The 27,826-nt window shown below is 46.1% G+C and overlaps 1 protein-coding gene across 1 annotated transcript; it reads right to left on the bottom strand.

Annotated features, from left to right (window-relative positions):
- Positions 1-218: 218 nt before the first annotated feature.
- On the bottom strand, positions 219-27,549 carry BID (BH3 interacting domain death agonist). The gene is made up of 6 exons (XM_058744269.1): positions 27,266-27,549; positions 12,514-12,589; positions 8,534-8,747; positions 5,316-5,455; positions 2,890-3,102; positions 219-1,685 (listed from the first exon to the last, which is right to left on the bottom strand). Exons 2-6 carry the CDS (start codon positions 12,523-12,525, stop codon positions 1,674-1,676), a joined length of 591 nt encoding a protein of 196 aa, XP_058600252.1. The 5' UTR covers positions 12,526-12,589; positions 27,266-27,549; the 3' UTR covers positions 219-1,673.
- Positions 27,550-27,826: the final 277 nt, after the last annotated feature.

The raw sequence follows: 27,826 nt of genomic DNA on the forward strand, positions 1-27,826 counted from the left end.
TCTGGAATTATCTGTCGTTTTTAGAGCTCTTTTTTTCTTCCATTAGAGTTGACTTCGTATTTAAATTGTTCCTTTCAGAAGAAAGTGTCCCTCCACCCCTAGTGAGAATCTGATTGAACTGATACATGTATGGATGAGTGGGTATGTATGTATATGTGTGATTCAACCTGTTTCCACTGTGATATGAATCCTTAAAAAAAAAAGTCCACTCCAAAACATAACAGCATTACCGGTTTATTTCCAAATGGTGGCCTTCTTACTGCACGGCTTTTAGTATTTGCAACATACTGCAGATAGCAGATTGAGGCCCAGCCCTAGTGTGGTATGTATTTAATGCTGAACAATGCAGTCATATTTCTTTTCTGACTAAACTCTCAAGGAACAGAAAAGTGTTTTTGGTAACAAGAAAGTATTTCTTAGTACCTATTACTCTTGTTCATATCCTTTCCCAGAGTGTTCTATTCATAGTAACAACGGTATTACTGGTAAGCCTAACATTAATGTGTGTGATATGGACCCAGCATCTACCACTGTACCTTTAAACAGAATCCTAGGAAATGGTTATCGCTGGGAACAACAGACCAGTATTGCACTGTTTCTAAATGTAAGCTCTCCCTGGTTTATTTTGGCACTACCTAAGTGACTTACTTTTGTTACTACTTGCATTCTGACTGTGTCTCTAAGAAAGGGAACCACCTCAACTGTTGAATTTTTAAAAGTCTAACTATTGTTTTATCTTTATGGCTAGAAACCTGTTTTCTTCAGATGTCGCTTCTTGGGCAAGGGTAAGCTGAGGGATATGGGAGGAAAATGAAAATGTAAGATTATTAACAGACATTCCCCCTTGGGCTGTATGTAGTAGCTTCTGGTACTACATCAGCTTAAAATTTTTATCAGAGCCTTGACTTCTTGGAAAGAAAAGGTGCATTTGGTTACCTGATTTTGGAAGCTGTGGTTGACGTGGGCCCTTAAATGATCTCCACACCTTTCAATTGCCTGTGGTCCTTCTTAACTCAAAAGGAAATCGAGTTGAAAAAAATCATGTTTTGAGGCCTGATTTTCCCATTGTTTGAGTACAGAACTTTAGTCCAGAACCTCTTGTACTGTTTGGTTTTTAAATGGGAAGACTGTTAACTTCCTTAGTATCAGGGTGTGCCCTACGTTGAGAGGGATTTTTCATTTGTGAGGGGTAAGTTCATCCGTCTCCAGACCTTACTCTCCTCATATTGCCTGCTGTCAGACCACACCCCAAGGTTGCACTTTAATAAACAGTATTTTTTTTTTCAAACAAAAAAACATGGGTTTTTTCTTAAACAAAAAAACCTTTTTTTCTGCCTTACAATCTGTTCTTAAATTTAATTTTCAAGTGAAGACCCGTACAGCTGAAATAAGATAAAGGCACAGTGTGTAGTGGATTTGGAAGATGGTATGAAACTCATTCAAATCTGTGCAAGTTGACATTTTCATTCAAGTATGTTAAGGTAAAGTTTCTAAATGAATCACTTGCTTAAAACATCATCTTTAAAATAGTAAGAAATAAATAGCTATTACTTCGTGCCTATCTTCTCTAAGAACTTTGTTTACACAGCCATGGCTCCATCTCCACTGGAGGCAGGTGTACTGTTGTCACCATATCAAGTTTTAACCAGTTGTACTTTTGCAGAGTTGTCCACTCAGTCCATCTCCTGCAGCAAGAAAGGAAAATAGACAGAATTAGCCAGTCTGATTCACTAACCAGGATTTAGTACTTAAGGACTCTGGTGCCACAATCAATAGATGTGAAGCCGGGGTTGTGCAAAACATACTCTCTGCAGCCCTGTCATCCTTAGATCGCTGCATCCTCCTTTTTGCTACATGGGAGCAATTGCAAAGACATAGGCTTTCAAGGTGCCAAGATCTGGATATTCACATCTATTGAATCACTTCTGGTGCTAAGAAGCATCTTGGTCCAAGGAATAAAGATTCTGTTTCAGCCCTTCAGTATTCGGGAGGCTGTTAATACAGATAGCTGTTGACATCTTGCCCACTTATTGTCCAGCTAGATGGTTGTTGGTGAAAGCTGTTACGAACTTTCTCAGGCTTACCTTCTCCCAACAATTCAGCTTCGACATTTGTATTCGTTCTCCTGTTTTAAAATGCTGCCATAAATGAAGACCATGGCACACAGAGAAAGGCATCAGGGGTTAGATGCCTGAGTAATGCCTCTGACACACAAAATCCCAAACAGTCACTAAACTTACAGATAAGACACAACCACTTAATTTCTAGTTAAAGTGAAGCAACAGACTTTACTACCTGTCTGGCCCTTCTTCCTAGGCAGCATCATGAAGAATTGTGACTTTTAATATCTTAGTTTTAATATCTTGGACAGGTTTTCTGGGCAAGATTTTAGATAGTTTTTCCCCCTTTTTGACTACCCATTTTGGCATCTCTCCCCAACATCCTTTTTGGTAAACATGTTTTTAAATGTAAATTACACTTATGTTTGTGATGAGGTGGAGGTGAAGGCAGATGAAGCCCAGCTGGGGACACTCCCGCCACATTCTCTCATGCTCTATCCGTAACCTACACCGTATGACTTGGATCCTAGCAAGAGTAGAGTGTGCACTGTGCTCTGATAGCAGGGTGTCTTAAAAATAAAGTTGATGAAGCTCAAAGGGGTGCTCATCACCACCTTCTACAACACAACTTTCTCACAGAAGCAAAGCCACACCTTCTACCTGAGTAGCAAGGTCCCTTTCGTGTGGTCTGGTCACCAGAAGCAGGGGAGAAAGGATGAAAGAAGCCCGGCAGCAGAGAGCTCTGCTGTGTTTCCAGACCTTAGAAGGAGCAGGCAGAGACCAAGAGGATTCAGCGAAATGCCAAGGAGCTGACATCACTGGTTCTTACATTTCTGACTAAGTTCCTCACATACGTGAGTAAGTTCTGGTTAATAAAGTTCACTGTTGTGCGAAAGACATCACGGAGCAAGGACGGTGTGTGATCGGCCACCTTTTTGGCCAATACCATGGCCAACATGAGCACGGTCTTCTCCCTTTCCATGTCCTTCGGGTAAGTCTGTAGGACCTGCTCCAGCGCAGCAGCAAGGTGCCTCCTTCTGTCCTGCAGGTAGACACAGGGTCACGTGAAACTTCATTCACTAATATTCTGCCCTCGGAAAGGAGAACAGTCCACCAATGTTAAGTAGGAAGAAGCATGCTTTCATTTTGAGGGAAGAACTTATTAAACAGCTGAGGAGGCTGGAGGAGAGTGAGAAACAATTTAATTTGGAGAGGCAATGGAAAGGGTAGGCTAAGCTCAGTCCCCATAGCTGGACACACATTCATCAAATACATCTTGAGTGTGTGTGTTCACATTAGACAAATGAGTCATTCCCTGCCTCTAAGGCACTTAAAATAAAGAATTAATTAAATACCCAAGACGTCTTAGACCTATCTTACCAGTGCAGACCTAGCTACCGGAAGGGGATGAAGGGGGCTAAACATGACATTCTCACTACATGGCAGCGGCACACCACAGACCACCAGACTCTTAAGGACCTTCAAGCTCATCAACTCATATGCAAAATTAAGTCAACATTGTGGGAGAGGACCCGAGGCAGAACAATACCACGGCTATGACAGCTGCTGATCCGGAGGGGACAAACCTTCCTGGAGGCAGGAGGCTGCCCTGGAGGACAGACACATTTCTGGGTAGTGAGGGGTGTTTGCATTTGCAGCTCCAGTCAAAAGGATGGAATCTTTCCCCTCCTCCAAACTCATGTAGCCATAGATTTGACAGCCTTGGGGCATCTCTCCCACTAAGTTTCTTCAGGAAGGCTAGAGGAGCTAGTTTATAGTACCCGCAAGGGACAGAAGCTCTATACTGATTTTAACCATGAAGTTAAGAGTAGCGGGCTAAATAAAATGTCACTCTTGTCACATGTGGTAAATGACCTGATGTTCTCACTCACATTTTTATTCAACTCTCTAAAACTGAGGAAAGAATAAGTTAGTCCTGGAAGAGTCATATACGTTTTGTTAATCTTTTTTGGAAGGTTTTATATCAAACTCTTAACTCTGACTTAAGGTTCAGGTTTCCTAAATACCAAGTAAGTTAATTCTTCTGAAAGACAGTTAACCATGCTATGATTCTATTTCCAATTGTTTTGTAGGCACTGAATTACCTCACTGGACACTGGTTTGTCTGATAAGAGACAAAGGACAGACCTTGGTGTTTTAATTAACAACTGGAAACTAAAAAGGCAGTCTGTGGACTGAGAGAAGAGGTTTTCAAATGACATATCTGATAAAGAGTTAGTACCCAAAATCTATAGAGAACTTCTATAACTCGAAAAAACAAACAATCCAATTAAAAAATGGGCAGAAGACATGAACAGACATTTCTCCAAGAAGACACAGTGGCCAACAGACACATGAAAAGATGCTCAACATCACTCATCATCAGGGAAATGCAAATCAAAACCATAATGAGATACCATCTCACACCTGTGAGAATGGCTAAACTCAACAACAAAAAACATAACTGGTGTTGATGAGAACGTGGAGAAAAAAGGAACCTCATGCACTGTTGGTAGGAATGCAAACTGGAGCAGCCTCTGTAGAAAACAGTATGGAGATTCCTCAAAAAGTTAAAAATAGAACTACCCTACCATCTACTAATCACACTACTGGGTATTTAACCAAATAATACAAAAACACTAATTGAAGGGATATTTGCACCCCTATGTTTACTGCAGCATTATTTACAATAGCCAAACTATGGAAGCAGCCCAAGTGTCCATGGATAGATGAATAGATAAAGAAAATGTGGTGTATACACAATGGAACATTACTCAGCTGTAAAAAAGAATGAAATCTTGCCTTTTGCAACAACATGGATAGATCTAGAGAGCATAATCCTAAGCTAAATAAGCTAGTCAGAGAAAGACAAATACCATGTGATTTCACTCATATATGGAATTTAAAAAACAAAACAAAGGAACAAAGGGGGAAAAAGAAGAGACAAACCAAAAAACAGACTCTTAACATAGAGAACACACTGATGGTTACCAGAGATGGAAGTGGATTGGGGGGATAATTAAAATAGGTGAAGAGGCTTATGAGTACACTTTATCATGCTGAAAACTGAGTAATACATAGAACTGTTAAATCACTATATTGTACACCTGAAAATAATATAACCCTGTATGTTAACTACATTGGAATTAAAAAAAACAAAAACAAAAACAAAAACACACACACACCTGACAACTGAAAAAGTTCTCACACTTCCTGACTAACCCAGAAAGGGCACTGGTGAATATTCTCACTTACTTCTTCTGACAGGTTCACATTCATAAACTGCATTGCCAGGTTATTCACCACTCTTGGGTGGATGCTGTGATCCATCCTATCCCCGATTTGGGCGAGCTGCCTGGCGATATCTTGGATGATTTCCTCTTGACTCTCAGAATCTGAATGTTCAGGCAGGGACACAGAGACACAGCAGATTCAAAAAATGGTCCCGTTTGACCCCTCCTCCCAATCCATCCCATACCAGAAAAAGAAAGGGATTCTGCTTTGGAACAAAGCTAGTTCCTGCTTCCACAGCTCACCATGGTGGGCTTGCTGACGGCACATGCTCCATTCTACTAGAGCTGCTATGTGAGGACCTGGGTGCAGTCAGGGGAGCAGGGGTGGAGTGCTGGGGCCAGGAAAGGATCTAAATGAGCAGAAGACTGGAGAAGTGGGCCTCACCCTGCAAAGAGTCAACATTTGTCCACAAAAAGGACAGTGATGCAAGGGCATCCATGACTTGCAAGGCATCATGACTCTGAGCAGCCATGGCATGAATCTGATGGCAAGCTTCATGGCTGCCAGTTCTAGACCCCATCATATAACAGGTGTCAGCCTAAGAAGGTATTAGGGCAGAGGCTCTGCTGTTAGACTGAGTTAGAGCCCCGCGTCTGCCACCAGAGAACACAGCTCCTTCTCTCTCTTCCTTTAGGTCTACTCAAATGCCACTCTGTCCGAGATTATTAACACTGCCACTTGCACTGCCATCTGCCCTCTCCCTCGCCCTCCCTTTTCCCTCCTCAGCACTCACTACCACCATATATTTTACCTGTTCGTGTTCTTTGTCTGACTCCCTTGCCAGAAGGTAAGTTTCCTAACAGCTCCAATTTTTAAATCTGTTTTGTTTACTGCCAAATATGCAGCACTGAAAACAATGCAAGGCACACGGTAGGGCTCAACAGACAACTACACAAATTAATGAATGTGTAAATGAATGGATCCTGTACCTAGCTCCTAGTAAGTAATCAATAAATGCCAGCCATTGTTATTTCTCCCATTAAATCTTATATTCTGTGTTTGCACCTTCCCTCCGGGTTCTTATTTACCCAGGACAGAAATCTCAATCTCCCTAGTCCTTGCAGGCATCCTCAAGCAATTGTCAAATCTTATCTCACAGCACAGATACAACCGTCTGTCCCACCATTACCACTGCCACCACCTGGGTGTGGATTCTCCATCAGCTCTCATCTGTAGCCTCTTAGCCCTTCTCACTGCCCTCCAGGCCCTTCTCCACTCTCCACAATATACTTTGGCAAGCAAGGCACTGAGAGGGTGAAGTGTCCTGGTGTGCCCCTGGAGACAGTTCCTCCTTAAATTTTGTGCCTTCAGCATTTCACCTGCCCTAGACTGCCTACTGTGGTCTTGACTGTGATCCTTGGATCTCTGTGATCTCTGTGATCTCTACTCATTCATGTGCTCACACCTTGCTCAAGTGACAAGCTATAACCTAGCTTCCAAACACCTTGGACCATAACTTCCACTATTCCCTCCAAACACTCTAGCCAAACAACTATTCACAGTACCTTTTACAGACCCCAATTTTTTCATCTTCAAGTATCTGCTTAAGCTGTTGCCATTCCCTCTTCCCAGTTTCCAAAGAGCCAAAATGTACCCCTTCCTCCATAGCCCAGCTCAACTGCAGTTATAGCTGTGAAGTCTTTCCTGATCCCTTGTGGAGGACCCATGCTCTCCGTAGCTCCCACTATACTGACTCTGCCTCGCTGATTTCTCTGTGCTTTTCCACTTTATTGCGGCAACTTCAGGAGCCGTGGCGGATTTAATCAGTGTCCAGCTGAGTAAATGAATTCACCAATGAAACTGTGGTGTACAGAGCCTCTAGTTTGCCTTTTGCTTCCAAATCTCATCAGGTACTTAATCTACATGCTAGTTTTCCACCAGCAGTGAAGTTAAGTGTACCTTTGCAAATGCCATTTGAGTTAAGCCAGGCTTTGCAGTCTAAGGGCAAGGAATGGTGCAGAAGAGCAAAAGACAGCCCAGGGGACCGCCTCTGGTTACAGTTACTCCGGCCATAGCTTCTGACAGCAAAGCCATTCCTGCCCTTCACCCCCTCCTAAGCCTTCCCCAAAGGGGGCCAGTTGCCCTTATTCAAATTTAGAGCTACCCAGGAGATACAGTAGCTGGATTCTAAAGCACAGAAGTCTTTGGCACATCCTGGCTAGTGGGGGAACTCTGCCATATCCCCCATCCACTCAATTTAACATAGAGCTGGAGGTCCAAAAGCTGGATCAGCTGTTGGTCTCCCCCATGGCCACAAGAGGGCAGTGCAATCTCTTATGCCAGGAGATATCTGGGCAGCAGGAGGCAGGATTTCAGTCCTTTGGCTAGGTTGTGAGGACTGGGTCCAAGACCTCAGAGTCCCTTTGGCAGTGATTCTAACCAGGGCATATACCCCAGAAACACCTGAGAGTCTTCCACCCTAGAACATGTTGGTTCAGACAGCTGCAGTCAAGCCCAAAGACTATGCATTTTGAAAATGTTTCTCATGGAATTCCAATGTGCACACTACTGAGAACCACTGTTCCGGGGCCCAAATCTGGGAGTGGCTGATCCTTATCTTGCTTCCCAGCCCTGCTCCCTCAGCCTTAGAGTTCAGAATGGCCTCCCTCTGTGGAGGCCTCACCAGTGACAAAGAAGAGTAAAAAGTGAGGTTGGAAGGGCAGCACAGGGATGTGGGTGAGGAAAAGTGAAGAAAGCCTCGAAACCATGATATACTGGGAGGCAGCAGCAGAGGATGATGGAGCCCAGCTTAAGGAAACAGGCCTGGCCCGAGACCTGGTTGGACTGTGTCCAGTAGTTGCCTGACTTGGGGTTTGTAATTGACCCTTTTTTGGGCCTCAGTTTCCTCACTTGGAAATTAGGTTCAGAATACTTCAATGCCCTAGTTATGTTGTAGATAATCATGCCATAATACATATGAAAGTGTGAGGTACTATACAGATTCAAAGAATCATTATAAAGAAACTGAGTGGATTTCAACTGATTGGAAACTAGAGAGTCTTGCTCCACTGGAGTCATGAGGTACAAACCAAACAACCATATGACACAAACATATGCAGTGGACTGAAACCACATAGGTGGACACTGAGTCCAAAGGTTCTTTCCAGGACTTAAGTTCCATAAAAGTTAGTGGAGAGAGCAAAGCCCAGATTTGGGGCAGAGGAGGCTATGCCAGGTACCTGTCTCCTCGCTATCCAGGAAGCGGCTGCACCGGTTGCCATCTGTCTGGAGCCCATCATCGTGGTCCTCCTGCAGGTAAGCTGGTGGCACAGGCAGTTCACGGCCCAACACTTCTAACTCTTTATGGAAATTATAGTTGGAGCAGTTTTGGAGGAAGCCAAACACCAGCAAGTTTGTGATGCGCTCATCCTGGAGGCTTGAACCATTGCTGACCTAAGATGAAAAGGGAGTCAAATCAAGGAGACCTGTGGGAAGCTAGTCCAGGACCAGAGGCCCTTCCTTACAGCTGAGCTTGGCAAAAGGGCTCGGAGGGTAGCTGAGCCTGAAACAGCCTCACTGGCCCAAGATATCTGAATAACCCTGTGCATACAAGAGGACTCAGTGGGCAGAGGCCAAATCTGCAGAGCCTGCTTTAAGCAACACCACCTGTAGATTCCAAAGAGGAAGCTCCAATTCTGCAGAAGGTGGTTCATCTACCATATGCTTGACATCCTGAAAACATTGAGCTGGGGTGAGCTTACTTTCGGAGGAGGAAGGTCCAAAGGCTGCTTTAGGTAAGTCAGCCAATATCATCACTTAGATATCATCCTTATACATCTACATGCTTATGCTAACTCTCACGTGTCTTTTACCAACTTCAGCCCACCTTACCAGCTACCCATCCAGCAGTTAGAAATTCTTTCATAATCTTCTTTGTGGGCCAAGATGGTATTGTGCAACCAGCAAATTTTCCATAAATACTGGGTAATAATGACCACAGATAACATTTGCCTTTGGGTAGGCTTGGTTTGCTTCATATAGGGGGATGGCTTCTGCTCTAATGTGAGAGGCTGGTGGTCTCTGCCTGCCAGCTCTCCATCCGTTAGCAACACTTGCAGGGGAGCTCTGGGGGCCAAGAGGGACATCTGTACTCTGGGAGCCAGGAGGGACATTTCTAGTGTGCCGAGTGCATCTGGGATGGTGTTCTTGGCAAACAAAGGTGAAAACTTGCAGACCTGGCAGCCAGGGGCGCTCAGAGCAATCAAAGACCTAGGATGAAAGAGGGAATCATCTGGAAGCCTGGGGATACTGAGATTTGCCCAAATAAATGTAAAACACAAATACTAGACTGTAAGAGAAGGTCAACAGAAGAAGATGTAGGTGCTTGTAATATTTATTTCTGTCTTCTAAGTCCTGAATATTTTTCATTAGAAAAAAATCAGAAAACTTTTAGGACAGTTTTTAGAGGGCAAATGGCTTTAAATAAATAAAATGCACAAAATAAGGAGCTAACATATTGTTAACCAGTTTTTACTTCTCCAGAATTATCCCTTAAAAGGGGGAAAAATCCAGGGCACTTGGGTGGCTCAGCTGGTTAAGTGTCCAACTCTTGGTTTCAGCTCAGGCCATGACCTCATGGTTCTTGAGGCTGAGCCCCACGTCAGAGCAGAACCTGCTTGAGATTCTCTCTACCCACCCCCCCAGCCCCTCCCCTGCTTGCTCTTTCTCTCAAAATACATAAATAAACTTAAAAAAAAAAAAAACAAAAAACGGGGGGTGTGTGTATCCTTATAATTACTGTATAATGAGGCCAGGTGGCACAAGACAGCTTAGAAACTCAAGAACATCCTTCATTTCTTCCTTAAGGAGATGTCCTGCCCAGAAGAGAAGAAAGGAAGGCTGGGGCAGGGTTGTGGGTTGAATTACCACAAACTCAAACATTTAGTACAGGTGGTTAGAAAGCAGTTCTACAGACACTGTTAGATGGGCATGTCAGACCAGACTACATCACAAATCAGAAAGCAGGCTCAGGAAAGAAAAGAAAGAAAAGAAAGAAAGAAGAGAAAGAAGAGGAAAGAAAGAAAAGAAAGAAAGATAAAAGCAAGCAGGCTCAGGAGCTGACAGCATTAAAAAAAAAAATTAATGTTTATTTATTTTTGAGAGAAAGAGAGAGAGCACGCAAGTGGGGTAGGGGCAGAGAGAGAGGGAGACACAGAATCAGAAGCAGACTCCAGGTTCCGGGATGTCAGCACAGAGCCCAACTTGGGGCTCAAACCCTCAGACTGTGAGATCATGACCTGAGCTGAAGTCAGACGCTTAACCAACTGAGCCACCCAGGCACCCAGGAGCTGATAGTATTTAATTCCAAGGACAAATAGAGCTTGTGGCAAACTGAGTACAAAACTATGACCCTTTTTGATCTTCTAGTGATAAAGTTGAAATGGATGTCTCAGAAGATGCAAGATTTGATAGCTGTTTATCCTTTTAAATCATAAGAAAAAGTATGTTAAGAAAAATGATCAAGACTTAGGAAACCTTGAAGGACATACTACAAAATTGATTTAAAGGAAGCAAAAATAACTCTCATGCTATAAAATCAGTTTCAGTGCAAAGAAAAAAATGGAAAGCCATCAATGTGTTTTGATAAATTGGGATAATCCAGGTGCTCAAACCTGGCAAAACCAGCACCGTACAAATAGTTAAAAAATAAATAAAAGGCAACCCCCCTCCCCCCAAAAAACTCCAAAATCCAAACCAATCTCTTATTTTGTTTTTCTAAAAAAGAAAAAAAATCAAAGAACACTAAACTGTGGATGAACAGTACCATAATAGTAAAACAAACAAACAAACACAAGATATTATGCTAAGCCAGACACAAAGGAACAAATATTGTTGGATTCCACTTCTCTGAGGGACTCAGAATAGTCAGATCCACAGAGACAGAAAGTGGAGTGGGGTTTGCCAGAGATGGGGACAGGAGGATGGGAGTTAGTGTTTAATGGGAACAGAGTTTCAGTTGGAAAGATGAAAAGTCCTGGAGATGGATGGTGGTGATGGAGACACAACGTGAATGTGCTCAATGCTAATTAATGAATTGTGTTCTTAAAAGAGGTTAAAATGGTAAATTTTATCCTATGTATATTTTACCATAATTTTTTAAAAACTGGAAAACTGGAGCCCTTGGGTAGCTCAGTCAGTTAAGCTTGGTTTTGACTCAGGTCATGATCTCCTGGTTCGTGAGATCTCTGTGCTGTGTGTGGAGTTTACTTAAAAAAAATAAATTAAGTAAACAAAAATATAGCAGTAGACCTGCCCTACAAGAAATACTAAAGGAAATCTTAAAAAATAACAATGAATGAATGCAACAAGAATGGTGGGCAGGTTTAAACAGCACCAAATGGAAGGGAATTCTGAACACTGAGAACAGACTTTCATCAGGACAAGAGGATCTGCAGAAATCTCCTGGTCAAGCAACCACCATCTCTGAGCCCGCCATGTCTCAGTCCTTCCAGCTAGCAACTTGAAAAACCATGTGGTTTCCATCCTTTAGAAGGATATTTAACAAGCATATATTGAGAACCTTCCAGGCATCAGAAACATCTGATGCTTAGGGATTCAGAAACTGTGGGCCACTAAGTTTAACCATCAAATCCTTAGATTTTTTGCAGTTACCTCTCACAATAGCTGGTGAGAAGAGAAGGCTGATACATACAGTGTAGACACAGAAAAACCTCTGGTGCTAGGGGCCTCTACAGAATTTGGAAAAGAAAGGAAGCAAAAAGACTATAGTAAGAAAATAAGTAAAGAGCTTTTGATTGGATAGGCTATGATTTTCTCTTCCAGCTAATTAAAAGGTAAGTACAGACAAGGCAGTTTAGGTACCATCCTACTGAAGCCAGGGGAATGGCCTATATGATCTTAGGGTGATCGCTTCCAAGAATTCTAGAGTTTCTAAATGGTCCTGAATCAGACAGCTGCCTTGCCCTTCCAGTGAGTGATCAGGCACAAGGTGGAGGGAAGAGAAGAGGATAGAGAACAGGTATTTCTTTTTTTTACTGTGCTACAGCAAGTTGTGAATGTGAGGCTCCTCTCTGCAGCGCTGTCAAAGAAGGGGTCAGCTAGGTGCACACTGACTGCACACACACAAGGAACAAGCTGGCCCCAGTCACCCTTGCTCCCCCTCCCAAAGCATTCCTCCAGGAGAAGTGCATGGGCTGACCTGAGAATCCATGGCACAAGTAGCCTTGCAGGGCTCTGTCTGGTTTCCGGCTTTGTAGGTGTCCCAAGTCAGCAACCTGGAAAAGGACACACATGCACACAGGGTAGTCAGCTGTTTCCTGCAGGGACACCCCTTTCCAGGACCCTCAGGAAAGAATTGAGGGAGTCATCCTGGACCCTGGCTCAAAGGCGCCCTGGCCACAGTGGCCAGGCTCACACCTCACCCATCCCAACCACACTCACTCAGGCTGCTCCTTTCTCCACAGCATGGAACCTGGGCAGCAGCCCAAGTGAGTGGACTTTGGAATTTTCCTCACTATAGAGACTTGCCAAGGCATGGAGAGCTCCCCAAAATCAATCCTCCAACCTCAGAGCTCAGCTCTCCCGCCCCGAGCTCACTGATCAGGCAAATAGGGCAATATAGCTTATGAATTATTTTCAGGCAAATACTTACACTAGTGCACTTTTTACAAGAATAAAGTTAGCTGATAAGTATACCTAGAAGTTTTAGGGACTCTTTTATTATTACTACGACCACTGATATGACCACTACATAACCATTACTTCAGCGTGCAGCCATTCTCAGAGCATTCACGTTATCCGTTCTGTTCCACACAACTATGCTGAGAGGCAGGCAGTGTACAGTGTTGATCCAGGTGGGTGAGAAAATAAGGTTTGGGGAGTAAGAGACAGCGAGGCAGACCATTTCTCTCCAGAGGCCACATGATTTCAGTGGCATTCATCCAGAAAGAGCTCTTGTAAAATGTATATTAAAAAAAAAGAAGCCTTGAAATAAAATGTTTTCTAGCATTTGGTGGTAAAAAAAAGGAAAGAAAGAAGAAAAAAAGAATATATTTGACAATTACATAAAAGATTAAAGGTCCTCTATGGCATATATTCCAAACTAAATAACCCATCATAAACAATTGACCAGACAAAAGGCAACTGGGAATTGAGTTCAAAAAATTATGCCCATGAAGTAGAATACATATAATGTGAGAAAAAAAAAAAAAAAAAAGGATGAGAGATCTAGGTGTGCATCAGTAGAGAAAAATGTCCAAGACAGACCAAAGTTTCTAAAGAACAGTCTCAACAATATAATTCTATCTTAAAATGTACTTGCCTGCGTATGTGTGTGTTTACACACAATATTAGTTTTAACCAAATGAAATCATTTTGTAGGGTAAAAAACAGCCAAATTTGGCAATTTTATCTTGGGTCCTTAAACAGAGGAGATAAAAAACAAGAGTAGACAACCAATTCCTCTTTAGGAAGCACGGGTGGGGCTCCCACATGCACGTGAAAAGGCGGCTAGGACACGACCAGCATGGAGGACATGCCTTCCACACCAGGCAGCCGTGCACATTTGTGGGACACAGTTACTCTCGATCTGCCCATGCCCCTGTCTCAGGTGCTCCTGTTGGCCTTAGAGATCGTGCAAAGCTAGAGGCTGCACCCTAACCCTCACACTGGGAATCTGGCAGAGCCCATGGCTGGGTATGGCTGAGTGGGAGGAAAGGGGGCCAAGAGCAAAGGACTCAGGTGTATTTGGACAGACAGGGAACCTACGGATGCTGGCTTATCCACAGGCCCTCCATAGGGAAGGAGGCAAGAGCTGGTACCATTATCAGAATCGGGACAAAGAATAAAACAGAATACGCCCCTCAGGAAAAAGGCCACAGAAGCCAAATGATGTCCACAAGCCACTGACAATGTAAAGGTGCAGTGGACTGAATGCTGGCCTCCACCTTGTTCTCTCAAGAAGTAACTTTAGAAAACTATGTGGGGGAGATAGCACTCAAGAGATAATTAACAGGGGCGCCTGGGTGGCGCAGTCGGTTGAGCGTCCGACTTCAGCCAGGTCACGATCTCGCGCTCCGTGAGTTCGAGCCCCACATCAGGCTCTGGGCTGATGGCTCGGAGCCTGGAGCCTGTTTCCGATTCTGTGTCTCCCTCTCTCTCTGCCCCTCCCCCGTTCATGCTCTGTCTCTCTCTGTCCCAAAAATAAATAAATTAAAAAAAAAAAAAAAGAGATAATTAACATAAACATTTAATTGATTTCCTCCAGACTTTGATACTGTGAAAATAAAAGGAAACCTCATTTAGAATGGCTGCAGCAGGCCAGCAGGGGGCGCTCTCACGCCCCATGGCTCCTCATGAATTGCAGACCCAGAAGGAACAAAGGTACCTTACAAGTCTGACACTACTTTACTATCGTTATTACCCCAGCAGGAGGAAGAAAGCTTTTCTTCTTCCCCCAGCAACAGCCCAGCCAATGAGGAGCCACCATAATTGGAGCTCCTGGTTCATCCAATTGGGCTTTTTGTTTTGTTTATTACAGCCCTCCCAGCTTCCAATTTCTTCTGGAAAAGCACAGTCCTCTCCTTTGTCTGTGAACTTGCTATGGTTTTGCCATAGTTTGCTTGTTCTAAATTATAGTTCTCTGCTATTCCCAAATAAATCCACAGCTGCTGGTGAAATCGCTGGCAGTTTGATTTTTAAGGTTAATATTATTTAATGATCAGAAGTGGGAAATTTGAGACGACCCCAACAGCTCCACAGCTGGTAAGCAAACAGGGACCAGGTGCCCACAAAGCCAAGTGGGCTCACTGCTTTCTCAGTGACCCCAAAGTTTGAGGGTAAGTTCTCTCCTGGATTTCAGGCTCTGCTCTCTTTATGCCCAAGCTCTCCAGGCTTTATGTGGGATTCGTTTTAAGGTCTTGTCCTTTCTGAGAGTATGAACTGACTATTGCTGTTGGAATTGTGCTGGCCATCAGTCTGACTCCTTTGGAACTAGGATGTTCCTGTCAAAACTTTGCTGTTTAGGAACTCTCCTTTTTGCTCTAGAGAAAAAACCAACCAAACAAAAAAAAAAACACCCAAGAAAGGGGATCCAAGTCATACAAATGCTTTGAGGATGCCCCCTTCTGGGGCCCTGGCCAGTTTTTTGTTTAAAAACTGCACTCCTTATTCATGTGCATTTCTTTTCTTTTTTTTTAATGTTTATTTATTTTTTGAGAGAGAGAGGGAGCACAAGCGGGGGAGGGGCAGAGAGGGAGACAGAATCCGAAGCAGGCTCCAGGCTCTGAGCTGTCAGTGCATAGCCCCACGTGGGGCCCAAACTCATGAACAGTGAGATTATGACCTGAGCCAAGGTCGGATGCTCAACCGACTGACCCACCAAGGCGCCCCTAAAATGCAGTATTTAAAAAAATTTGTTAATAAGCAACAAGAAATGATATTTTCAAGTGAATCAACAAATACTTTAAAATTTTGTTTTATTTTTTTAACTTTTTTTTTTTTGGAGAGAGGGAGGGCAAAAGTAAGTGAGCAAAGAGACAAGGAGAGAGAGAGAGAGAATCTCAAGAGAGACAAGAGAAAGAAGGAGAAAGAGTATGGAGCCCAAAGTGGGGTTCAAGCTCACCCGACATGGGACTTAAACTCATGAACGGTGAGATCATGACCTGAGCCAAAGTCAGATGCTTAACTGACTGAGCCCCCCAAGCACCCAAAAATTTCTCAGGTTTAATTTCAAACACAGAAAATATAATAGATAAAACCCACTTAATCAAAAGCTTTTGGGGGTTCTCAATAATTCCTATGTGTAAAAGAGTCCAACAATCCAGCTTCTCTGTCATCCTCATTCAACAGAGAATAGTCCATAAAGACCAGCACCTGATGAGACAACACAGCCAAATCCTCCATCACTGCTGTCACCAATGGGAACAACTGATCTGCATGTGCAAACCAAGCCAAAACAAAACACAAAGTCAGGAGAGTGACAGAGACAGACAGAGACAGACAGAGACAGAGACAGAGAGAGGGAGGGGGAGAGAGGGAGGGGGAGGGAGAGGGAGGGACGGAGGGAGGGAGGGAGAGAGAGGGAGGGAGGGAGGGAGGGAGGGAGGGACGGAGGGAGGGAGAGGGAGGGAGGGAGAGAGAGGGAGAGAGACAGGGAGGGAGGGAAAGAGACAGGGAGGGAGGGAGGGAAAGAGACAGGGAGAGAGACAGGGAGACAGGGAGGGAAGGAGGGAGGGAGGGAGAGAGGGAGGGAGAGAGACAGGGAGGGAGGGAGAAGAGAGAGACAGAGACACAGTCAGTGAAGTTAAAAGCATATTCTGTTTCAGGGCACCTGGGTGGCTCAGTCGGTTGAGTACCCAACTCTTGGGCACCCGACTCTTGATTTTGGCTCAGGTCATGATCCCAGGGTTGTGGGATCAAGCCCACGTGAGGCTCCACACTGAGCATGGAGGGAGCCTGCTTGAGATTCTCTTTCTTTCTCTCTGCCCCTCCCCCCCCAACTCATGCAGTCTCTCCCTCTCTGTCTAAATAAATAAATATTTAAAAAAAAATGTTATGGGGCACCTGGGTGGCTCAGTCAGTTGAGCATCCAACTTTCGCTCAGTTTATGATCTCACGGTTCATGAGTTCAAGCCCCACATTGGGCTCGAGGCTGCAGCACAAAGTCAGCTTCAGATCCTCTGCCCTCCCCGCCCCTCCCCCACATGAGTTCTCTCAAAAACAAACAAACAAAAGTTCTGCTTAGCTACTGCCTCTGGTAGCTAAGAAAAGACCATGTGAATCCACTGGGCATGCTTTTCAGTAGATGACCTCCAAAACTGCTAATGCGTAATTAAAAGAAAAAAAGTGAAACCATGACTCTCATACAAATATAAAATGATAAAATGGACACGCGTCAAAGATTTCATTTACCTCACTAATTAATTAATGAAGCAACTAGTAAGAGGATACAACCAGTTTCTAGAGAATGTGGATTTCTTTATTTTTTTTTTTTAATGTTTATTTATTTTGAGAGAGAGAGAGAAAGAGAGAGGGAGAGAGGACAAGAGGGGGAGGCGCAGAGACAGAGGGAGACACAGAATCTGAAGCTAGCTCCAGGCTCTGAGCTGTCAGCACAGAGCCAGACGTGGGGCTCAAACTCACAAGCTGTGAGATCATGACCCGAGCCGAAGTCGGACGCTCAACCGACTAAGCCACCCAGGTGCCCCGAGAATGTGGATTTCTAAAGTATCTGCCAGTTCTCACATCTACTTTTATGAATATAAAACCACTAGTCTAGAGCTGTAAGAAAAAGTCCTTCAAGTGGGGTGAAGTCCAGTTACTTGGGGTGGACAGGGTCCAGGCATAGCCAGAAAGATGGCCCTGACAGCCCTGGGTGGCTCAGAGCCAGACTTGTTCCTCTCCAGAGTTCCCAACAGGACCTCGACAGCTTCCCTAACCCGCTGACGAGTTCTTTTGGGTTTTGACTCTTATGGGTTCTAACGTGGGCTCTTTCTAACAACTCCCAGCAGGGAGGATGTTGTCACCCTCACCCAGAACACATTTCTGTAAAAGGCACACTTTCACTCCCTTGGCCCAACTGGATTCCTCCTTGGGAAAGGAGGAAGCTGGCGTTTAGGATGCTGGTCCCTCTGCCTCTGTGCCTAGGCTGAGTCTAAGCTCCCAGCCCCTCATTCTCACCCACAGACACTCAGGAAAATTCCTCAGAAATTCTAGTGCTCTGACTACTCTGTTCCCCTCCCCTTCCATCTCAAAGGCCTGGGAACCACTGATCTAACCCGGTGGTTTTCAACCCTGGCACACTGAAATCAACTGAGAAGCTTTGAAACATACTGATCTGACATGATCTTACAAATAGAAAAGCCCAAGGAATCCACTAAAAAAACTACTGGAACTAATAAGTGAGTTCAGCAAGGTTGCAGAACACAAGTATTTGCAAGATCAATTGTAGTTCTATACACTAGCGATAAACAGTCCAAAAATGAAATTAAGAAAATAACCTTTATAACAGTATCAAGAAAAGGAGAATTCTTGGGGTGCCTGGTGGCTTAGTTGGTTAAGTATCTGACTTCGGCTCAGGTCATGATCTCACAGTTTGTGAGTTCGAGTCCCGTATTGGGCTGTCTGCTATCAGCATAGAGCCCGCTTCCAATCCTCTGTCCCTCTCTCTCTCTGCCCCTTCCCTGCTTGTTCTCTCTCTCAAAATGAATAAATTTTAAAAAAAAGTTTATTTATTTTTGAGAGAGAGAAAAAGACAGAGTGTGAGCAGGGGAGGGGCAGAGAGAGAGGGAGACACAGAATCTGAAGCAGGCTCCAGGCTCTGAGCTGTCAGCACAGACCTGACACGGGACTCGAACTCACAAACTGTGAGATCATGAACTGAGCCAGAGTCAGGCACTTAACCAACTGAGCCACCCAGGTGCTCCAATAAATAAATAAACTTTAAAAAAAAAAAAAAAAAGAATTCTTAGAAATACAATTAACAAAAGAAGTATAAGATTTGTACACTGAAAACTACAAATACCATTGAAAGAAAGCCACACAATGCTCACATATTGGGAGAATTATTATAGTTTAGATGGTGATACTCCCCAGAGCTGACTATAGATTCAATCCAATTCCTCTCAAACTCCCAGCTGGCTTTTTTGCAGAAAGTTAGAGATGGTTCCTATAATCTATATGGAAATCCAAGGGGCACAGAATAGGCGATCTTGAAAAAGAACAAGTTGGTGGACTCACACTTTCCAATTTCAAAACTTACCACTAAGCTAAAGTGATCAAGACAGTGTGGAATTGGCAAAGGTTAAACAGATGAATGGAATAGCAATGACAGTCCATAAACTCTAATATTTATGGTTAATCAATCACTGACAAAAGAGGCAAGACCAGGGTAAAGAGCTGTCTTTCCAACAAATGGTGCTGGGACAACTGGATATCTATAAGCCCCTACCTCATATCATATACAAAAATTAACTGAAAATAGATCACAGAATTAATGTAAGAGCTAAAACTATAAAATTCTTAGAACACAGGTATAAAACTTCAAGACCTTGGGTTAGGCAATGATTTCTTAGATAGGACACCAAAATAATATGTTATACAAGAAAAAACAGATAAGCTGGACTTGTTGAAAATTAACTCACAGGGTGCCTGGCTGGCTTGACTGGTAGAGCATGCGACTCTTGATCTCAGGGTTGTAAGTTTGAGCCCCACACTGGGTGTAGACATTACTTAAAAATAAAATTTTTGGGGGCGCCTGGGTGGCTGAGTTGGTTAAGCATCCGACTGTGGCTCAGGTCATGATCTCACGGTTTATGAGTTCGAGCCCCACCTTGGGCTCTGTGCTGACAGCTTAGAACCTGGAGCCTGCTTCAGATTCTGTGTCTCCTTCTTGCTCTCTCTCTCTGCCCTTCCCCCTCTCACACTCTGTCTCCGTCTCTCTCAAAAATAAATAAATGTTAACATTTTTTAAATAAATAAATAAAATCTTTGGGGCGCCTGGGTGGCTCAGTTTGTTAAGTGTCTAACTCTTGATTTTGACTCAAGTAATGATCTCACAGTTTGTGAGTTTAAGCCCCATGTTGGGGCTCTTTGCTGACAGCGTGAAGCCTTCTTGAGATTCTGTCTCTCCTTCTTTCTCTGCCTGTCCCCTGCTCTCTCGCGCTCTCTCAAAAGAAATAAACTTTAAAATCTTTAAGAAAAAAAAAGAAAATTGGGGTGCCTGGGTGGCTCAGTTGGTTGAGCGTCCGACTTCAGCTCGGGTCACGATCTCACAGTCTGTGAGTTCAAGCCCCGTGTTGGGCTCTGTGCTGACAGCTCAGAGCCCGGGGCCTGTTTCAGATTCTGTGTCTCTCTCTCTGACCCTCCCCCATTCATGCTCTGTCTCTCTCTGTCTCAAAAATAAACATTAAAAAATTTTTTTTAAAAAGAAAAAAAAGAAAATTAACTCTTATGCTTGAAAAGGTACCATCAAAAAAAGTGAAAAGGCAACCTACAAAATGGGAAAAAATATTTGCAAATCATTTATCTGATAAGGGACTGACAACAAAGGATTCTTAGAATAATGATGAAAAGACAACCCAATTAAAAATTGGGCAAAAGATTTGAATAGGATCCAAAAGATACACAAATGGCCAATAAGCACATGAAAAAATGCTCAACATTATTAGCCATTACAAGAATGCCAGTCAAAACCACAATGAAGCCACTAGGATGGCTAGAATAAAAAGATGAATAATAGCAAGTGAGCAAGGACATGGAGAAACTGGACCCCTCATACAGTGCAGGTGGGAAGGTAAAATGAGGCAGCCACTCTGGGAAAGTTTGGCAGTTCCTCAAACAATTAAACAGAGTTTTATCAACTGACACAGAAATTCTACTCCTAGGCATATAACTAACAAAAATGGAAACATGGGTCCACAGAAAAGCTTGTACATGAATGTTCACAGCAGCATTATCTACAACAGTTAAAAAGTAGAAATAACCCAAAAGTTCAACTAATGAATCCATAAACAAAATATGGTTATCTTTATTACAATGGAATATTTTTTTGACTGTAAAAAGGAATGAAGGTCTGATGTGTGCTACAACACACATGAACCGTGAAAATATGCCAAGTGAAAGAGACAGGCACAAAGGGTCACATGTCGTATGATCCCATTTATAGGATAGAGATTCAAAGAACAGAGAATGGATTAGGCTGCCAAGAGCTGCGGGGACAGGGGGACTAGGGCATGATTGGTAATGTATGTGGAATTTCGGGGCTGTTGAAATGTACTAAAATTAGATTGTGGGGATGGTTGGAATAACTCTGTGAATATACTAAGGACCATTTTAAATGGGTAAATTTTGTGGTACGTGAAATATCTCAATAAAGTGTTTTAAAAGAAAGGCAGCCTGAAGGAGGATGTTATAAAGAGGCAGGAGCCTCTTTACCAGATGATGCAGGCCGTCCCTTCACACATGTCTAATGCTCCACCCGGGTCCACAGGCCTCTCTCCTAAAGTCTCCTGCTTCCCTTCCCCTGCCAATCCCTGGGCTTCTGATAGACATGTGCACCCTGGGTGGAGCAAGAAGGCATCCCAGAGTCCACTCCAAAATGTGTAAGTCAGCCTTTATCTGTCCTACAGCCTCTCCCTCCAATACCCCCTAACTGTCTTCCTCTTACAGCTTAGTCACAGAAAAGAAAATGGATGTTACCAAGGCTAAGTCAGACCCCAGACCACGGCCACCCTGGGACTGCTCCCACGCTGCCCTTCTGAGCCAGAGCTGGCAGGTGAAGCAACTGAATGGAGCAGGAGGGCGAGGACAGCCAGCAGGGCCTTCCATGGTTAAGCAACAGCCCTCCCACCTCCCAAGTTCTAGCAGGTTTTGTCTCCTCACCTACGCAATAGGATGATTACCTGCATCTGGAGCAGTATAGGGTATGAAAATATAATCGGTGCAATCATTTTATATACTGATAAACACCACTCCAATGAGATGTTGTGACCACCAAGGGTACTGGACTCAGCTCCCCAGTCATCCAGGAAAGAGTCTAGCAGGTTGGATGTTGCCAAGCTTCCTAGGAGATACCCCAGGAAGAAGCAGGGCTTTTTGAGATGTGATGGACACCTGGCTGCCAGCTGGTCTCACAGTCAGGAACTCCGTGATGGGGGTCGAGGAGGTTGACAAAGGAAGTGTGGTGGGCAAGAGAGGCATTCTCCTCAAGGCTGTGCTGTCACCCAGTCCCAGAGGCCCACCAGCCTGCCAGCCCATTGACTTCACAGCCCTGCCCCCACCCTCTCCAGGACAGGGTGAGGAAATACCTGCTGGAAAGTTCTGAAGAAGTTCCAGTCAAGGGTAGTTTATCTCCTCACCCATAGCAGGGTCTGCCTTGATTCCAGGGTGCCCAGCTGGTGCAGAACCTGGCCTTGGTCCTCTGCACCCCGTTCCTCCCCCACCACTACCATACATGCAGAGGTGGCTGGGCCAGAAGAAAGGGGGGGGCAGTCGCAAACACAATGCCTTCTCCCACCAGAAGCTCAGGATTCCCCCAACTGAACCCCAAAGGCAGCCTCCTCCTTTCTGTCTCCAAGGAGCTGCCTGCTGGTGCAGGAGCCCCTCCCAGCCCTTCTGATACAGATCTGACTACCCAGATGGTGATCCATTATAAATAATGTCCTCCCTAATGCCAAGAGGGGTTGCTGGTGCTGTGACTCATTTATCCAGTTGGCCTTGTCCCAAACAGGCACACAAATGCCTGAGACCTCAGGCCTGGTGTTATGGTCACAGGACCAGTTACTCAGCTCTGGATCACTCTCCAGCTCTTACTCCCAGGAGCGACCCGTATACCACCTCCCAAGTGCCTTCATGACTCAGCACCTCTCCTCCACCCATCTGCTGCCTCCTTTCCCCTGCTCCCTTACTCCTATCATGTCCTCCTGCTGCCTCCAGGTCCTAACTGAACTCTAGTCCCCCAGCTCTGACTTCAGTTAGCTCTCCCTGGAAAGACAAGTTGAAACCCCAGAAAAGCCCCAAACTCCCTAAGTCCTTGGGGCCCAGCAGCATTTAAGAGGCTCACAAATTCCCGGGGTACCTGGGTGGCTCAGTTGGTTGACCATCTGATTTTTGCTCCAGTCATGATCTCGCAGGTCATGAGTTCAAGCCCCACATGGGGCTTGCTGCTGTCAGTGCAGAACCCGCTTTGGCTCCTCTGTCCCCCTTTCTCTGCCTCTCTCTCTCAAAAATACATAAACATTTAAAAGGATCCTCTAAAGGGAGAGAGAAAGAGGTCCAGCTGGTTCTCAACCTGCCATGTGACCTCACTTTCCCCACATTTGTAAAAGGTGACACTCCCTGCCTCTTGAGATTCTTACCCTTCACTTAGGCTTACAGGGGAGGGGAGTGCAGGGGAGGGGGGGCAGTGAACATGAGGGTGTGGAGATCTAAGTAGGAGCTCCTGGGACATGGCCATGGCCCAGTCCTAGACCCAGGACTGAGGCCACCTGAAAGCTTGTCTAACCACAAGCACACGTGAGAAACACCCCACCACTGATGTTTCACATCTATGTATTCATTCACATCACAGAATTCACATAAGAATTAAAATGAGAGTTATGCAAATTAAGCCAACTACATATGCACAGATGCCCACTAACAGAAAAACAACATCATCACTGCTGGCCTCAGATAAAAGCTCAGACCCCCACTCCCCCAACCCCCCCCCCCCCCCACATGCTGTGTTCGGAACTCCAAGGACTGGCCTGCCCCTGACCCAGGCCTCAGCACTCACTTTCCTAACTCTGAAGAAAGGGACTTTTTTAAGCACATGAGCATATAAGGCAGATGCTGACCTGCCCCACTGGTCAGCATAGCCATCAACATGGTAGGAGCTTAGTAAGTGCAGGCTTGTCGATCCCATTCAGCTGGGGCAGAAGCCCAGCCGCAAAGTATTGCAATCTCTGTGGTGGTCCTGACACCCTGGGCCCAGAAGGCAGGCCTCTCTTCATACAGTGGCAGCCTCACTTCTGTGCGGCCCACATCCTTCCACTAGGCCGCACGATCTATGGGGCAGGGCAGTTTCAGTCCAGCTACTCCGTGTGTCTGAAAGTAACCGGTCCCCTTTTAGAGACTTCTAGGACTCAGAGGGGTCATAATGCTCTACCTCCTGAGGAGGAGGTAGAGGAAGGGTTGAGCCCTTCTCCAACACCCAAGCTGATAGAATTACCAAGGGGAGAGGGTCATTTGAAACAAACCACTTCATTTTTTTTATAGCTACTAAAATTTTTTTTAAATTTAAATTTTTTTTAATTTACATCCAAATTAGTTAACATTCCTCATTTTCTAAGTTGGTAGCTTCTAGGACCCTGGACACAAAAAGTCAACCAAGAATTCGATGGTTGCTTTATGGTTTGTTCAGACATCAAGTTTGCTTTTCATTTGAAACTTCCCCATTTTGACCACAGCAGGCAGGAAGAGAAGAGGAGGGGAAGGTGGGGAAAGAAAGGATTGAGCCCCAGGGAGAGGAAACTGGGGAGCCTGCCAGGCGCAATCCCACCCAGCGGGTCCATGGTGCTGCTCCCTGAAGCTTCCTCCTGTCCTGCGGACATCACCAGCTGCCTGCACAGCAGAGAAGTCCCCAGAAAGGCCATGGTCATTCTCTCTGCTCCTTGCCCCTTCAGGTCTCACCGGTGTAGAGGTGCAGAGGGTAGATGGGCCGAATTTGGGAAATGAGGTAGGGAGTAGCCTGGAAATCCAGGCAGTGCAATATAATACTTAGAGCTGGGATTCTAGGGTCTGACTCCCTCAGTTGTGACCCTGGCTAAGTTACTTAATCACTCCATGCCTCAGTTTTCCCATCTGAAGAATCAAGATGATAACCTAGTCCCTGATTACTGTGATGTCCAAGTGACCTAATACACATAAAGTTCTTTGTGCGTGTATCTAGCCCACAATGAGCTCTGTATGTTATCACCATCTTCAATCAGCTGTCTTTTTCAAACCTGTCAGTGGCTTTGGGCAAGGACTTGTATGGCCTGTGGGGGTGGCCAGCCAGGTGTCCCAACCAAGGGGCTGCTAATCGGATCCTATGCATAGGAGGCCCAGTAGGGTGGGCAGCTGGCCTGAGGGAGCATCCAGGCCAGCACTACGCCCCAAAGCTCCAGACTGACCAGAGGTGCAACCACAGAAAGGACTTCCAATGGCCACAGCTCTAGAGTGAGGCTTCTCAGGAGCTGGGAGTCCAGAGCCAGCATCCTGGGTACTACCACCAAGGAATACACAGTCCTTGATCAGAACCAGAGAAAAAGAACGGCTCAAATCTCATTAACTGCCCTTCTGCAAGCCAAGACTCCTGCACTAGAAGACTTCATCCTCCAGGGTCTTGCTCCTCCACACGTCCTCAGCACTCCTGACAGGCCATTCTCATTTGCAAATGAGTGGAACCTGCAGTTCCCCCAATTAGTCTCGCAGGTTGGCTAACACTGTGAGCTTTTCTGGGCAAGGCCTCAAAGCAGGGCATGCAATGCCCCTTTCCACCTAGAAACACCTCTTTCCCACCTAGGCACACCTACCCCACATTCCTGCATTGCCCTGAGTACACTTTCCCATCTTATCCAGCTGGCAAGCTCCTATTCATTCTTCAGAGCCCACTTCAGATGGCCTAATGTCTACAGACAAAACTAACAGCAACCCACTCGAAGCCCTTTGCAGCAAACACTATCAAAGCCTGCATCCTGATGTATGACAGCTGCCAGTCTATATCTCCATTCCCAAGAGACAGCACCCTGTCCCTCATGAACCATACTGCCCCCATGCCCAGCACAGCATAGGCACCTCAGTGCTTAAGGACACCCAAAAAAAGGCTGCCTTTAATCATGAGGTGTTATACAAGGCCTCCTGCGGGTGCTGACCCTATACCTCTTCCCTGTGAGTTACTCTTCCCTCCATGGGCAAGAGGGACAGAACTCACACATTGCAAGTGGCAATGAAAGCCTTCACATCTACCCTCTTCCCAACAATGCCCTACTAGAGCTCTGCCCAACTGAACTTTTAAAACCAAAGGAGTCCTTCTCCCACTTTCCTTTTAGCTCCAAAACCAGATTATCTTCCAGGAACAGTCATTGATGACTCCCAGTGGACTCTGAGGGCCCCGGTCCAAGGTCTGCCTCAAGATGGCACAGACCAAAGCCCAGGAGAGCTTTCCCCATCTCAAGACCTGTCATGCACCCCAGATGGGTGGAGATGGAATGTGGAAAAACCACATCCTTTGGCAGCTTCCCTTAGCTCCCCCTTCTATAGAGACAGACCAGCTAAGATGCATCAAGTGAGGCTTGAGCAGACAGATAAGCCTGGCAGTGGAATTAGGCAGTTGCGTGAAAAGGTGGGGGCACTATGTGCTGGGTACCCCGCCTGCTCCTCAACCCTTCCAGGCCAATCCAATCCCAGAAGACCTTAGCTGTGTTCAAGCCCATTCCCGCTGTCCCTCCAGGACCCCAGCACGGGCTGCACATTCTTACTATGGTATGAATGAATAAATAACCCCCCGCTAGCCCAGCCACTTGGTAGCTGGGGGCTTTAGGGCTCTCCCAGAATCCCCTGGGGTCACTAAGTCATTCAATAAACCGATGTCTACCACGAGCTAGTATATGCATGTAATTTCTAACAGTTCTAAGGTTCTCTGGCCTCAGGAATCAGCCAGGCACTGGGAAAAGTGCCCTAGACCAGAGTCCAAGGTCTGTGTCTGGATTTGGGCTCCGGATCTGGTGCTGAACAGGTGTGTGACCTAAACCTGTCCCTTCCCGTCGGTTTTCTCAGCTCGGAGGTTGGAACCGGCAGCCGCTGGTCTCACTGAGAACCGTCAACGAAACCGTGGGCGGAGGATGTCTTAAGTCCTCACCCACCATCCTCTCCACCGCACTCCGGCCAAGGCCCCACAAGCCTAGGGCCAAACCCGAAGACTCGCTTGGAGAGGAGACAACAAAGCCTTATCCAGCCTCCTCCCCAAGGGGAGGACCGTTCTGGCCACAGGAGAGAATCAAGGAGCCGCGCACGGGCCCCCCTCCTGCTTTCCAGGTTCCCCCTGAGCCCCTCCTTCCTCCGAGCGGGATGGGGGAGTCCTTCCGGCCGGTGTCAGGGCCGCGAGGACCCAAGGAGGGGGGCCCAGGCGGTCGACAGGCGGGGTGAAAGGCTGACCCGACGCCGGGTGCCGAGGGCCGGCAGGCTCTAACCCTGGGGTCCCGCGGGCTGCCCGAGGCGGGGTCCCGAGGCGCGCTCCGGGTGGAGTGGCACCTGGCAGCCCGTGCCTCCACTCTCGCCCTCCGGCTCCAACCCTCAGCCGCAGGCGGTGCGGGGCTGTGCCTGGGAGGGTCTGGCCGGCGGCGAGCACCGAGCCCCGCACCCGGTAGGCACAGGCTCCTAAACTTGCAGCTTGGCGCAGACGGACGCGAGCGGTAGGGAGGCTATTCACTCACCCAGCAGCCGCGGCAGGAAGCCAAGAGACGGGCGGCGGGGGCCGGGGACGAAAGACCAGGGACCAGGCAGTCTCCCAGGCGCGCGGAGTACGCAGCCGCGGCTTGCCCACTTCCTTTATTTCCCGCCGGCACGGCCCCGGGCCCCGCCCGCCTGCCCGCCACGGCTGGCCCCGCCCCCGGCCCGCCTCCAGCCTCCCGCTACAGTGAAGCTCAGCCGCGGGGTGCCGGAGCGGGGCCTGGGAAGCCAGAAGGCTTTTGCGTTGCGCTCGTTCCAAAGCCGGGGTGCCTGGTCAGCCGATGATACAGTGGCCCCAACATAGCAACATTTCCATCTTCACACCGTTCTCCATGTCAAGGTAGCTATCTGGGAAGGTTGGCCACTCATTCCGGCTATGCTGGGATAATTCCTAATGTTCCTTGCGTGGAACTGCTTTTAGAATCCTCCCGGACTGTCTTGGAATGGCCTCGGGGGTGGTAGTTCCCACTAATAATCTCGTGAAACCATTCACCAGTCCATGTGTCCAGATAGCCCCACAACTGCACAGCCAGAGGAGAAACACA

This window comes from Neofelis nebulosa, chromosome 8, assembly GCF_028018385.1.
Source record: "Neofelis nebulosa isolate mNeoNeb1 chromosome 8, mNeoNeb1.pri, whole genome shotgun sequence".
Taxonomy (NCBI): Eukaryota; Metazoa; Chordata; class Mammalia; order Carnivora; family Felidae; genus Neofelis; species Neofelis nebulosa.